Below are 15993 nucleotides of genomic sequence, written 5' to 3' on the forward strand. Positions count from 1 at the left end.
GCCATTAGTTTCACTGCAAGACTACCCTACACCCACTACACAAATACGTACCAGTAAACCAGATATGTCCCCTTCTGACCTCATATTTTTGCCTCAATTTGGTTAAAAAAATCATGACTTTTCATACACTTGCAAAGTTTTTTCTTATTCTGAAATACAACTGGACCTCACCTACCATCTTTCTTGCAAGAAAAAGGAATCCAGATAGCACCTTATTAGAGCTCTTCTACAGCATATTTTGGTTAAGATGTTAGATTCTTTGTAGTTATATTCTCTGTAGAACTGACCTGGCGCTTGCTTTAACATGAATGTACCATTACTCAATTTCTCAAAGCATGAGGCAATTAAATATTATTCACAGAACTTGGAAGAAGTTGCAGGAAGTATTGTGGCTTTTGCTGAATGAGCAGTCCACGTCCATACAGAAGCCTTCAGTTAACAGCAGTAAGACAAGTGCAATCAGCTGCCTTAAACTGCTATTTCATATTTATCTTGAATAAATCTAAGATAGATTGTGAGATCAGTCTCAGAAGTGAAATTAGGTTATGCAGATATGCTTTCCTGTCTGGATTCTGACCACTATGAAAAATTAGTAAAGAAGGAAAGATAAACTGGAGCGAAAGAATTGCACCTCTTTTCTGTGTAAAAACATTAAGTCCACTCTTGGGGTCATGATGGAACACCGTCTGACAAAGAATGGTTTAATAGAGAAAGCATAAGAAAACACAGTAAAATATAGGTGAAATCAATTTAACGTGATTAGCGAAGTTAACTTTACAGATTGTCTCTAATGATGACAGACCCACTTTTTAGAACAGTCTTTCAGAAATTCTGTAAGAGGACTCCGATTTTCATTGGCATTCGGTGGAATACGCCACTTAAAAAGATAGGCATGTAGTGAGAAAGTAAGATTTTATACCAAATGCATTAATTTTTCCACAGGTATATTGCTACTTGCTGTCCTTTCAGTACAAGTTTGTCCTCCACCTTGTACTGAAGCCAGATAAAACAAAAAGGATGACTTCCTAAAAGTTAACAAAGGAAACATAAACTTTAGTGTATGTACTACTGTATTGTACTATGTACTATTCTTAAAAATCACCTTGTTTTAAAGGAATGACATTAAGAAAATAATTTCTCCAAAGAAATTAAGTACTTGAGTGGTTTTCAACAAAAAGAAGCACTTATCGTTATCACTTATTTATCAAAAATAAGATATGGAGTCAAATTCCTTTAGTGTGCAAAAACAATCTGAAGGGCTGCCAGAACTGTGGGTATCAACCCTATGTGGGAATACTGAAGTAACATCAGTTTGTATTGATACACTTGCTTAACACACACTTAAGCCATAAAGCAATCTAACGGAAACTCACATTTATATCATACCTGTGCAAGGTGACAAGAAGCAGAGGCTGAGCTGCTCAGAAAGAACATATGGGCACTTTGTGAAATCTCCAAGGGAACTGGATCACCTAGTTTCATACTACTTGACACAAAAGAACGAAAGTATCTCTTGAATTAGAATAAAAGGGAGAGTCTACTAGATTACCGCTATGGAAGTGTTCTATCTTGTTCAGAAATTGCTGTACAGAAAGATGCTCAGGCTACAGGTGAGAAAGAGAAATGGGCCACTGACAGAAGACCCTCATAACTGGTAAAGGTAAGAACGCACACCTCTGATAATTCACTAGATCTGAACACCTGTGGCTGCTCTCAGCAATCCGAGGGTGCAAAAGTAATCTTTTATTCATTTAGCTCGCATTTTATTGCTTTTAATTGCTCTTCCTGAGGGCAAGTACATAAAGCAGCAATTTATTTACCCACCTGAGAAATGGTTCATCATCAACTGATTTTTAGTGTGTTGGTAATAAGAGAAAGCATGACAGAGTAGTTCACTTGAATGCAAATAAGACCGATCTCAGTGTAACAGTGAAAACGATCTTTGTTTGGAATAATTCCTGGATATGTTACTGCCAATTCAGACTTTCTATGCAAAGAATCTACACAATCCAGAATTCAATACAATTCAAGCTCGCCTATCCTTTTAAATCTAAATGTATTACTGATTTCATAAGGCTGGCTACACCTAAGACACATACCAAAAATTGGTGATGCTGGAAGGACCACAGCCAATATTTCATCTCATCACTACAAAATTGATAATCACCCCACCTCAGTTATATTACAGCATATATAAAAATAGGCTCCGAATGTAGCACCTGCAAAATCAGGTAGCCCTACTAACCTTGCATTCAAAGATCCTAAGAATAAACTGAAATATTAATGTGCAATCACACTTAATCTCTAATCTAATCTTTCATCAGAAAATTTAGGATCCTAGTCTTTAGGAAAAAATTTGTTGTCTCAAGCCTGGGAGAACCTTGCCTAAGCTTTCCCATATTGCAAAAACACTGGCTTTTCTTGCCTGTGTTTATCTTGGAGGAACTACAATCAGAAAACTCCACTATCAATTTATCAGGAATTCTTGCATTCTTTTACCTCATATGAGGCCTACAACCAAAGCATTCTGGCAAGCAATGTTGTCTAATGACATACACAGATTGAGTTCAGACTTTTAAGTGTCCTATTCCCTCAGCCTCCCAATAAGGCTTTACAGGGAAGACAGAGCCAAGTGTTTTGTGTTCATAGCTGTGAACTGAAGGAACCAATATGGACATGCAACAAACAGACGAAGTGTTGGCCATCTCTGCTGATGCTTCCATGAACATAATATGACATCTTTCTCTTTTTTGAACTATCACCTTCCTCAATCCATTCAGTCTCAGAACAGTTGAGTCCTGAACAAAGCACAGTTGCTCTTGCTGTTTTTTTCACCCCCACACTCCCTCAGAAGGGCAGGGTCCCACTGCTTGAAACTTCTCATGTTAGTCTTCCAAGGACAGCAGGAACACAAAAGGCCAAAACACCAAACTGGAGGAACACAGATTCTCTAGAGAGCATTTATACCATAGTTAATGATAGCAATTTGCCTGAAACTGATAAACTCGATTCTCCTGCTGTTACCCAGGTAACTGAAAAATTAATTGAAAACCCAGTTTATTACAGCAACAGCAGCAAATGCGTACAATTTGCTTACCTAGGTTGGCATACATCACAAACAGATTGAAATACTGCTGCAAGTGACGCCCATGTTCAGATACTTCCCTTCTAAGAAGATTTAGTACCGCTCTCAGTAAGTGATCGCTTAAACTTAGATTATCATATGCCTATAAAAAAAATTTTAATATTAACAGCACATTCTATAAAACATTTATGTAGTTTAGACTTTCTACCATGGCAGAAAACAGAATGGTTAAAAGGTGTGGGCGGCTGTCAGACAGAAGGGACTCATACAGGCCCCCAAATCCTAGCAGATGGTTAGTCTTCTGTATCTCATACAAAACCAAGAAAGTCCTGAGTTAAGCATTAAGTTAATATCCTAGTAAGGGACACACACAGGGGATAAAACTCCCATCACCAAATACTGGGGGGGGGGGAAACAGACCAACAAACGAAAAAACCCCCAGATAATCAGTTCCACTGAACTGCACACACTAAAAGACAACTAAATCATATCTCAAATACCTCACAAAACCAAACACTGTTGAAGCATATGTAGCTTTAACATATTACAAATTTCTTTGCTGGATACAGTAGTTAAAATATGCTGAAGAAATAAATGGAAGCACACAAATGAAAGACGACAAATGCCTCTCTGTAGACATTAAAAACTTTAAAAATATGACTGAGCAAAGGCTCATATAGGTTGACCTTTTAAATTTTAGTACAGCCCAGAAAAAAGCATTATTTTGACAATTACTGTATTAGGAATCTGGGTTTTTTTGCTTTGGCAATTCTAGATCTATAAAATTAGACAGTGCACCTTCTTCTCCTATATGAAGTTATGATTTTTTTTTTTTATGATTTCAGTGTTGAAGGATACACGGGGAAGAACATTTAGGTAACTCATTTGTTTTCTATGTAGAAATTTATTTAAAAAAATGTTTCACTCCCCTACACATCATGTAAACAAGTTATAAGCCACCGCTTTATTTTGCCAGTGTTTCACACTGGCAACCAAACTATACTAAACTCAAAGTTCATATTGCTTATTCTTGACAGAGATTTACCAATGAGGTGAAATAATCACTCTGACAGTATCTTTCACACAAACTGGTAGAACTTGTAAATCTGTAATGCAAAACAGACTGTACAGCTCTCCTGTTAACACTGTGCTGCAAGCTACTCCAGAAATAACTTTATGTTGAACACTTTTGAGCAAGAAATTTCAAAAGTTTTTAGTTAGGAGATTAAATACCTGACTGGAAGGTCCAGGAGAGGCAAAAGGTGAAGGACATGGTCCATCTTGCAATGAAAAATGTGCAATAAATACTATAAGTTTTGCAAATGCACCCCTTACTTCAGCACTAGGGCATTCCAGAAGATACTCAGAGAAGCGGTTTGAAACATTAAAAAGGACGTTGTGTGCAAACCAAAAGCGGACATTCTTGCTGTGACGAAGAAGAATGCATAATGCATCATACCTGAAATAGAAGATGATACAACTAAGAGATTATAGCCACGCAAGCACTACTGTTTGTCTTCTGCAAAATTTGAAGAAAATACATCTTAAAAGGTGATCCACAAACATTTTTGCTTACAAATGCTTACAATCAAATAAACAATAATACCTGTAGTAGTATTCTCTTATACTCAGAATCACTTATTAAAAAAAACTACATCAACTGAAAAACAAATATTTAACTATAGTGTTTTATTTCTATCACCCCTAAGAACTAAGAAAGCATTACATCCCCTAACCTCCAAACTACTACTTGATACAGGTCCTAAATTGGCAGCAGTCGTTACCTCTGTATTGGAACATGGGAAGAGGGTCAGCAGTGGAGAATTGTGTTAAGTAGATTTCACGAGCTGTGCATGACAGGTAACTAAATATGTAACCTATCAGGAATTTATATCTTCATTTACATATCACAAAAAATACTTGAGTAAAATATCTTTTTTTAGAGAGGTCTTGTTTGATTTCTGTCGTTTCTCTAGCAGTACTTGAACTCCCCTAGATCTCTAAAATCATAGGGGTAACTTAGCTGCTCTGAAAGTTGCTATTGAAGAAGAATTTGAGGTACAACGTTTGCCGTGTATTACAGGACTATTCACTAGTTGCTGGTAAAATACCGGCAATATCAGATTCTCTCTCTAATTCTGCCAGCAATAACCCCCATTCCTCTCCCACACACAAAATAACAGCTTAGTTTAAAAAAAGGCTGAAATGCGGTGGTGCTATGAGTACGGTTGTGTAGTTTGTTATACTACACAGACTGGAGTTACAGGCCCCACAGCAATGTATATACGCACTTTGCTAACAGAGTCCAAAGGCTTTTACACATTTCACACAAAGCATACATGTAAAAGCTGCATAATCGGCTTGCAAAAAGATTCTTTTTAACTAACAAAACCATGAACAATCATTCTGAATTAAATTCAGAATACATAAGCTATGAGTTTTGCTCTGTCATTAGGTTCCATTTCTTCACTCTTTTTTAAAGGAAGACAAAAACATAGATTTAAGCTCCTTCTGAAACTGACTTTTGAAGATGTTCAGAACTGAGTATGTTAATACTGGAAGAAACCAAGCTCAGCAGCTCACTTTAATGCTCAGTTTCTTCCAGTATTTTTTGTTCAAGTTTCCTCCCTTTTCCTTGTACATTTTTACCACGTGTGGGGGAGTGGGAACACACCAAAACATCTTTTATTGACATATTTATAGAACTGGAATCTTTAAACAGAAATCAGACTTTTAAAACTGTTGTTAAAAGACAATATACCAATCACTAGCAGGGCCACGGACTATTTTCTTTGTATGAAATCCTGTGGTGAAGAGAAATCTAGCAGCAAGCTGAATACTAATCATAGTTATTTCTTCTGCTTCAGGCAACAGATGATCTTGTCCTAAAGAAAAATCAAAATACTCGAATGTAGACAGAGATAAAGACAATGTAAAAACAACTTAATTTTAATAATTCTACTGATTCCAGATGAGTATTTTTTTGTCTGACAGGTTGTGTTCAAATTTTAATACAAAACTTGGTCAAAGCAGCCTTTAGCTTAACTGATTATTATATCTGATTATAACTGATTATAATATCACTGAAAGTGCAAGCTTTAGGACAGTAACAAGTAACTGATGGTTAATGTATGCCTGATTTTAAGACACCTTTCAACATCTCATCTCTGAAAACTGCCTACAGTAGAAGAGTCCACTACTTAAGTATTTTAACATGATTTTGTATATAAACTGAATAAAAGTTGAAATGATAGTTTATCAAAATATTTTCTGCCAAATATTCTAGCATGTATCATTAATGAACAGCTCAACAACAGATGTCTAACTGCAGAAATCCAGAAAGACAAGAGCATTCAAAGTAGAATGTGCAACATTTTTGCTGGATAGGACAAGTTCTAGACAATACAAGCAAAACCTTTCTTGGAAGAAATTAAACCATGATTACTGCATCCATGTACTAACCTGGAGGAGGATTTAAGTAGACACTATTACAAGTAAGCAACTTCTTTATGAACTGGAAATATTCTAGACTGTACTGCATACGATTATGCATGAATTGCACGTTCTGCTTCCGCACGCTTCGCTCAATGGCTGATGGCATTTTAATCTGATAGGGTTTAGTGGTGATAGCAAGTTCTGAAATATATTTTATTAGTTCATTATCTTTGTCTATTGTGTCCATACGTTCATAAAAAAGAATGTAAGCATTCCACCACCTCTTCTGACGTCTGTAGGACATACGCTTCATCATATGATCAAATACTTCTCCCATGTATTCTCCACCAAAACACTGATTTTTCATTTCTTCATCATCATCCATTTTACACTCTGTTACATCTCCATCATCAAATTTATACCATCGATTTTTCTCACCATCTCCACCATTCCTCTGTATAATATAAGAGTAATAATGTCCACCACTGGCCTGGCCACTATGTACAAGTACACCAACAAGCCTGTATTTTGTGCTCCCACAGTGTTCATTTTCTGACTGTTCATTTTGTATTATCTGGTTTTCAGGATTTACATCATCTCCTTCCAATTTAGCTACACCTGCCACTGTATAAGGCTCCATGTCCAGCTCTCGTGGAAATTCAAAGTAATCATTGAACTTGATTGCACACTCCCTTTCCCAGTCATAGTCAAATCGTTTCAACTGGATTGCAAGAACTGGAGGCAACTTCTTAATCAACAAGCGTTTCACTGTATCAACCTTAAAAGACAAATGAACAAAAAAACCAGTTATCAGCTCTTTAGTTTCCACACACTTACTAAGCACCAAATTCAAGAGTTAAAGGATAACTTTTTCCCTGAACATGGATTAATATTGAACTTATTAGTAGAGCTGTTAACAATACAGTTATATAAAAATTTAATACACAAGGAAGCATTACCTTTTTGTTGCATTTTTCACAATGATATGCATTTGCACCTTCCAACAAATCTCCTTTGACATATTGTTCCAAAGAATCAAGAAGGTTTTGGTGATTTCTTATATCTACGTTCAGAGTTGTGAAGGATTCCTCGCATTCGTACCTACAAATAGCACAGATTTAAGAGAAAGGTAGAAGTGTGTTCAACTTCTGCTTTATGGGTGCTACATAGCACCCTACTGTAAAATTTTTGTCCAGCATTTCATGTCAGCTTCTGGCAAAAGGACGCAAGCAATAAAAAGGAAAGTATTCAATAAAGATGGGTACTTCAATTATTCTTTAGCCTACCTGACCTGATTAAAATGTTGTGTTCCCAAGAAAATGAGCAGGAGACTGCTATCACACCTGCCAGAGATGGAATGTCACCTCAGACTCACCACAGTGCAGCTTGAAAGCGCTGCATTAATAGCAAAAACAAAAAAAAAAAAAACCAAACCCCACAAGGTATTTGTGTAGCAAAGATCATACTTCTTCATCAACCCAGACTTGGAGCTGTTTTTTAAAGCTTCAGCAAAAACTAAATTGCTTGAGTTCTGCAAATATGAAGTGTCGGTATACTTCAGTCTTTCAAATATAAGTTAAAGTATACAATAAGGAAGTTGGCATTAACCGTACAGCTTGCATATCCACTTAGCAATATCCACAAGCTTTGAGAACCAAATACCATTCCACACACAAACAGGTATTTCCTCATACAGCATTAACTTCGTAGCAAATACCAAAATGTAAAGTCAAGGCTTCCAGACGAATAGAAAATACATATGTATATGTCTTTATGAAATCTCCACTAAATGAAGTGATACAGCTTGTAGTGTATACGTTATTCTTCAAGCGCAGAGAAGCTGTTCTTGTACAACTTTTCCATGATTTTGTCAAACAAGGGAACACTGCAGGTCATCCATCCTTAGTTGTTTTCATAAAACAAGCAGAGCTTAAACCAAACTATGCATATCAAAGTAACTTTTTAGACTTAATGAGATAAATTGCATGTAGATTAATCCTAAGTCATGAGAACATTCAGCATGATTCCTACCATGCTCCAGAAGTATGAGTTATGAGAGAATTAAATTATAAATTAGATGCAGCATTCACAATAGCACTTAGAAAATCCAACACCGTGGGCTTTCAGAACAGCTACGTATTTTATTTCCTTTCTGAAGAGCATTATTAAACTATGCTTAAAATCAGCTATTATAGTTCGGTAACAAACTATAACCAAAAATGTCTAAAACAATAAATAGAGCAAGTTGCATAGCTACATTATTCTAAATTGATACGCAGTCAAAAAAAGTTTTCTTATTCCTTAGTTATCTTTCTCAAAGATTGTTCAAACCTTATTCTGGTGTCTGTAATTTTCCTAACTTAGAGACTGTAAACCTAAGATGTGAGTTACGAGGAGAAGCTCTTTTCCAATACATATGCTTTAGACCAGTAGAACCCTGAAGTCTGTAGGGCCTTCTAGTGACTGCGTGTTCTAAAAAACATTTCCTGAACTCTTTTTTTTATTGCAGTCCTCATATGATCACATTACAGTGTCTTTTTCCATCTGCACTAACAGTAGTTATTTTATGAAGATCATAGAAACTACTTACAAGTGTCTTAAGTTCTCTGAAAAGATGGTGGAAGTTCTTCCTGAATCTTTTTGCACATCTTGTTTTAAGCTATCTGAAGTAGCCTGACAGACTCTTAGTGCTCTTAAGCAAGTAAAGAAGCATAGACAGCAAAGTACTGTACTTCTATAATAATCTGATTTTTTCATTGCTGACCTTTACTGCCAGGAATTAGACTGATAAACACAAATATTGTATTACAGCTGAAGACAACAGTTCAGAACAGATTCCAAGCAAACCTTTATATTTTTCTATCTGAAAAACCTAAATAGCTGTTTTTATAAATCACTTTGCATATTTATGACTGGCTTTGACTTTCTGTGTTCCGATACGACCTTCGAACAACAATCCTAGCAATGAACCGCAATACATACAGACAACCAGTTAAGACATCTTGGACACAAACAGATTTTTTTTTTTTTTTTAAGATAAAAAGATGCTATGAATAAATCAGAAAGGTCTATTCCAACATAACCCTATAGGGCCTGTTTCTCTGATATGCAATCAAGCATATGAAGGGTTTTATATAATAGCAAATAAATTAATATTTAGAAGCACTTCCACCAAAACAACAATAATCATTCATGTATTAAACAACTTGCAAATTTATAAAGGCTGTTCATCTGCCATACCCAATAGTTTACTTAGCATCAATTTTCGCCTCCCAAGAATACAATCAGGCTAACAGTTTTATTAAGATGCACTGTTGTGCAAATCTAGTAGAGATACAAAAAGAGAATATTTGAAGACATGTATGTAACATAAGAAACAAACAATAATTCAGCTTACTTTCCATCTTTACCTTCTGTTAATTAGGCATTACAAAAATAAAAAGCCTGATTTTGTTTTACATATCTTACAATATTTCAACTTTTTGTTTCATGAGTTAAAATATATGACAAAGCATAACGTTCCATTTAAAAGTCCTAATTCCTAATTCACACAGAAGCTCAACTGAAGTTGAAAGATTATCACAATAAAATCAGTTCAGATCAGTGTTCATTCCTGTGCTTTAGTTACTAACTGAAAGATAGGAATACATGGTCAATTTTTGACAATTGGTGAAGTCGCAATGGTAATCCCCAGAGATCCATATTGTTTAAGAGTCACAAATTATCTGAAAGATGTAGTGACCAGCTAGAAGGCCAAGTGTTAACAACACTAAATTTAACACAGTAATATAAGAACCAACTGCTAATACTTCCTGATGAATATCATAATAGTAAAGCAGGCAATAAAAATGAGAGGTAAAATTTGATGTCCCTAGTGCAAAGTGACACACAGGGAAAATCACCCCAGTTTCTATATAATAACAGACTCTGAGTTAGCTACTGCTATTCAGGAAAGAAAGCTCAGATTTGATTGTGAGTAATTCCTTGGAAGTATGAATTCAACTGCTATTAAAAGGTAAACAAAACATTAGGATTTATGAAAAGAACGAAAGAAGTCCATCATTAGGCCATCTTAAATCTTTCTTGCAATTCTGATCATCCATCTCAAAAGAGTTACAGAAGAAGTCTAGAGGAGCACAATGCCTACTTCTATCCTTTCCCTAAGCATTAGTTATTAATCGTCGTCATCAAGAAGTTACTGGGCTACAGCTACAGACCCTCATTTCATTTCTTTTTCTTTTTTTTTTTTTTAAACATAACCCATGTGAAGCTCAATTTCCAAAATTCCATATTCAAATTTTAAAATAGCTAAAAATCCAACATAAATCTTAAGAAAAACTAACTATATCATTCTCAACTACAGCTTACAGGAGGAGTATGAATGGTGTTTTACTCAGAAATAAAAACTCATACTTTGTTCAGCTCCATCCTCACACTACAGAAATAAGACAGAAGACAGCAACAGCTGTGAGCCATATCCAAGAGTTTTATACATTACAGTTGGTCCCCAAGATGTTTTCACTTTTAATATGAAAAAAAATATACCTTTTTCTCCCCTCATCAGTACACAGTGCTTCACATTTAGTCTGTTAAGTAGAGGCAATAACAACAACATATTTCAAGGCACTTCAGTATAATATAATGTCTGTAGCAAACAAAAGTAATCAAATCAATTAGCTGAGGAAAAAAAAAACAAACCCACCACCATGCACACGTTCCTGACTCATCAGTCACTTTTATAAGGTTGTGTGCTTTACAGTATCTTCATTAGAGTAATCTTATACAAACACGGATTGATCTGCTGTAAGAAAGGAGAATCTTAAATACTTACCGATGTGGGCATCCTTGACAAATCTTCTGATCAGCAAAGGAGCCTCCTAAAACTTTACTTAACATTGCTGGATGGCCCAAAGCTTTTAAAGCTTCATCTAAACTGTCCACCAAGGAATTAAAAAATTCTAAAGCATCATGTTGTTCACGCAGATTTACAGGCTCACCCCAAAGTCTGAAAAGAAAAACACATTTTTGTCAAGTATTTTTCATTTTGCCCCCCAACAATTTTTTTGAAGAATTATTTAAGTTACTCATCCCTCCTTCTTGCCAGGTAAAACTACTGGTTTGTGATGTAGTGTATCAATTAGCACTCTGTCCTTGACATTTACCAACTAGTAAGTAAAAGTAAGCTTTTGTGTATAACTTTTAATATTTCATTCAAAAAGTTAATATCCAGTTCCAGAACTGCTGGAATTCAAATTTGCCATATTGCTTCAAATTTTGTTCTGCTAACAGACTTCCACAGAATAGTGGAAAGGCAGGACAGCAGATACAAAGCTGCACAAGTTCTGCTAATTTACATTCTCTAACGTTACTATCGTTTCTTCTACTACAATTAATTTTGTTGTATTTCAGTGTTCCAGTGAATGGATATCAATACCAAAAATTAATTTTCTATTTACCTAAATTGCTTCCAAAACCCTCTTGGTACATAGTACTGTAGTCTGGAAGCTGCTAAATGACCAAAAATAACTTGAAGATGCCTCAGAACTCCAATATTGTACTCTTTTCTATCTTCAGTTTTACTCAATGCTGGCTTGTCTTCATACTGATGTGGATAACCAAATACATCATCTCGTGGGTCAACATTGCTCTGAAAATCAGAAAAATGTGTGCAATTAACTTTGTTAGAATAAATCCGAGATACAACTAACTATGAGACAGCTAGATATCAGAAGTGTTCCATACTCCTGTCTGAAAAGTTTTCTGTATGTGTCAACTGAGATACAGCAACAGAAATAGCGTATGGTTCTTTTGAACACAAATCCAAGAGGTGGAATCTGCAAAACCTGCTACTTGGATCTTTTGAACTCCTCTTCTGACAGCAAGCCTATTCAAATAAGAAATATTTCACTGTTGTCTCCACTGCTAGCAGTATAGAAAGTAAAGTGATTAGTAACTTAAATTTATAACCTTTTCATGAAACAGAATTATATTTTAAAGATGATAAACAAATTCTACATAACAAAATTTACCTCATTGTCCTGCTTCTCATCCCCGGACATATCATCATCTACATCACTGCCTGTGCCTTCAATTGCGAGGATCCCATTTCTGATGGCTGGAATCATGTATAGCTGCTGAATGACAGAATTCATGTAACAAGTGGCACCAGCATTTTTTAATCCTACAAATCCCTTTGGTGGTCGAGGCCCAACAGGTGGTAGATATTCCCATTCAGTAAGCGCTTCACAAGCTAAGAGAAAATAGCAGAAGATGATTAGAAAACTACTTTATTATAAACAATTAGAGTATCAGTTTTGTTACTGAAGATGATTCCACAAAATTAAAATCAGTGTTAATCTGTATCATACTGCAGTTTAATAAAACAAATATTCCACCAGAAAACTTAATTGCTAAAATCAACACAATTTTTACCAATGATAATTCTATCTGTAACCTTAACAATACATTACACCATTTTGTTTTATTGCTTAGCTAAAAAGATGGCTAAGCAAAAATTCAGTATAATTATGTACCAAACAGTAGTCTACCCTCTACCTCAGAAGCCTACCTCAACACTAGTAAATCCCGCAGTTGAAGAAATCAAGATCAGTTAGTAGTACAAAGTGAATTTAGAGTATATAACCAATTTACAATCATTTTACCACCTTATAATCTTTTTCACATTACAATATTTCACTTTTGCCTCATTTTTCCTTTCTAGGATGGAAAACAGTTTTAGACAATGCTGTCTATATAACCTATGCTAGATTTTCTTTCCCCGAGTCTCCTCTCTTAGACCTCTCATATCACTTCAAAGTACATTTACAATCATAGGTTTGTCACAATAGCATGTTGTTCTGTGGTTTTTAACACAAAATTCTGATCTGAAAGCAAAGAGTGCATGCGCACAAACATGCATGCTTATAGGATAGCTTTCCTTGGTGCATGAAGCACAGTAAACACAGAAGTTTTGTTTAATACATATGTTCTCTCTCCTGTCTGATATCCTGTGAAGATTTGGCCTTCCAATATGCTTATTAAATATTTTAGTAGAAGGAAATGACAAAAAAACCTTCTAATCATGAGATAATAAATGTACTATTCCCCAATATGAGATGGTGAAGGAAAAAGGATGGAGCAAGGGAAAACTACAGAGCTGTCTTTTTCATTTAAGATGGAAACAAACAGCAAGAGACTGAAAGAACTCACAGATAAGGCACAGAGACTCAAATGACTGAATCATACTACCAACTGGGCAAGTAGCACTAGTATTGTGATAGGCAGTGGGCAATTCTTATTATGAGATACTATTTCTACTCATTAGAATTTTGCTATACTATACAATTTTAGATATTCTGTGAGATCTCCCACATCAATCTATTTTAATATTAATTAATATTATAGCTAAAACTGTGTTACTATCCTATTTATGGCTGGACAAAATACGTTCCCATTAATTCATTTTTAAGTCTTGTGTGCTTTTTACTAGTAACATGGTCTTTATATCAAGTATATGCCTTTTGCCATTCCTGTGAAAATCAGCCCAAATTTCATTTGACCATAAGCTTTTGAAACACTAACTTGTACATACTTTTGTACATACTGCAATTGCTATAATCTTTCTCCAGGGAGAAAGAGAAAGTTCTTTAAGTGGATGGCTGGGCTGAGTCCAAGACTAAAATTGAGAGGAGAGAGAAAGAACTATTACAAGCAGACAAGCAGTACAGAGTTAAAAAGGGAAACAGGACAGTGAACGTGTGCCTGTGTATGGACAATGATGACAAATTTGGTGAGCAACCAAGAGACTGGAACTAGAACTAAGCAGAAGATACCTGATGAGGTGCTGGGTCTGGTTAAGCAGAGCCTGAAACAATGAAACAGAAGCAGAAGATGCAGACAATATGAGATGCCTGCAAGCTGGCAGGGACAAAGAGGAGTAGCCAGAGAACAGGGTAGGAAGAGTCAGACAGTGTAAGTGGCTGAAGATGAAACTTGGAAGCAACCATGTAATGCAAGGTGGCATGTTAACTGCATAAAAAAGGCCAAATAAAGGCTACACTAACAAACATTTCTAACTTTTGATAGCCTGATTTTGCAACCTTAAAAGCAGCTACAGACAAGTTACAAACAAACAAAAATACCAAGGTATCTAGATCAGCTAATAATATAAACAAAACATATATGGCATAGACATTAAATAAATAGAAAAGAGATGGTTAAAAAAAATATTACATACTAGTGATTGCTGTACCTATGTAATACATTTCAGTCAAGGTGTCTACTATCTGTTTGAGATTTCGGATACATCCCACTGCTAGTGCAACCAGTAGCTCAAAGCCAGCATTAATAGTAGCTGGTGAACTACAAACTGGTATGGCCTGCTCAGCAGGCAATTCTCCATTTCTCATGTATTGTAAATAAACATTGGATGCAGGAAAGATGAAATCATCTATCAACTCCTGAAAGAGACAAACGAAAATAAATTACCTGTTACCATAAAAATGTTTGCTATTTTACAACAGACTGGAAATTATTACATGAATAAATGTCTGAAAACTGAAGGAGTTCTTAAAAATACCAAGACTTAGAATTGGGACTGATCTGAGCTTTTAAATTTCAAATACAATAATTCCATGACATCGCCTCCCCCCCACCCCAGAAAAAAAAATTGAGTATAAATCTGTATTATTCTTAATCAGTTAAAAAAAAAAAATCATGCCGAACTGGTATTATCTGTAAATTTGTCAATTAACGCTAAACAAACATTGCTAGATACAAAGGAAAAACTACTGATATTAAAGAGATGCTCAAATATCATGTATTTGTTAAAACATACCATAAGCATTAATAGCACTAAGGAGGACTGCATGTGTGGGTGGGTGGGTGGGGGGAATATGGGATAAGGAAAGAAAGTAGTCCTATACAGGACTATCATGTATTTACCTTGCTATTCTTGTGCGATAGTTGAGTCTTGGTATAACAGTTTACTAGGTCATAGCAAGTCCAAACACAGTGGTTCTGAAGAACCAGAATGCTAAATACTCTCATGAATGATGCTTTCTTTTTCTCTCTCTCTTTTTTTTTTTTAAGAGAACATTTTGTTAAAGAGAACTAGAAGCCCCTGTCAAACAATTAGATTGGTATCTTCTGTGGTTTCAGACCACAAAATATGAAGCTGCCTTTCACTGATTTATAGCAAAGATCAAAAAATATCACAGGTAAGAAAACCTGCACTTACTTTAATGAGATTAGCACCTCCTTTTTCACAACCAATATGGTATTTCTTTTCAGGCGTCTGGAATGCTAACAACTCTTTTGTTACTCCAAGGTGACCCTCTAAGATAGTTTCTTCAACACCTGTTTCCCCTGTTCTTTTTACTTCATCCTGTTATTTAAAAGAAAGTTAGGATACTCTAAATGACATACCTTTAGAAAGCTTAAAACTGTACTTTACAACAATACAGCAAAAATTT

General features: G+C 35.4%; 1 protein-coding gene across 2 annotated transcripts in view; it reads right to left on the reverse strand.

The window, feature by feature from the left end:
• USP9X (ubiquitin specific peptidase 9 X-linked) overlaps nucleotides 1-15993 on the reverse strand; it is a 110905-nt gene that overhangs the window by 10956 nt on the left and 83956 nt on the right. Inside the window, exons 29-38 of one of the 2 annotated variants that reach the window (XM_064497482.1) lie at nucleotides 15759-15905; nucleotides 14772-14979; nucleotides 12550-12770; nucleotides 11977-12167; nucleotides 11352-11525; nucleotides 7480-7621; nucleotides 6548-7298; nucleotides 5847-5970; nucleotides 4319-4544; nucleotides 3098-3227 (exon numbers count right to left, since the gene is read on the reverse strand). In XM_064497482.1, coding sequence (XP_064353552.1) covers nucleotides 3098-3227; nucleotides 4319-4544; nucleotides 5847-5970; nucleotides 6548-7298; nucleotides 7480-7621; nucleotides 11352-11525; nucleotides 11977-12167; nucleotides 12550-12770; nucleotides 14772-14979; nucleotides 15759-15905 — 2314 coding nt within the window. Of the gene's footprint in view, nucleotides 1-3097; nucleotides 3228-4318; nucleotides 4545-5846; nucleotides 5971-6547; nucleotides 7299-7479; nucleotides 7622-11351; nucleotides 11526-11976; nucleotides 12168-12549; nucleotides 12771-14756; nucleotides 14980-15758; nucleotides 15906-15993 lie in introns of both variants that reach the window. The other variant, XM_064497474.1, reaches the window with a different exon arrangement.

This window comes from Dromaius novaehollandiae, chromosome 1 (assembly GCF_036370855.1).
Source record: "Dromaius novaehollandiae isolate bDroNov1 chromosome 1, bDroNov1.hap1, whole genome shotgun sequence".
Classification (NCBI taxonomy): domain Eukaryota; kingdom Metazoa; phylum Chordata; class Aves; order Casuariiformes; family Dromaiidae; genus Dromaius; species Dromaius novaehollandiae.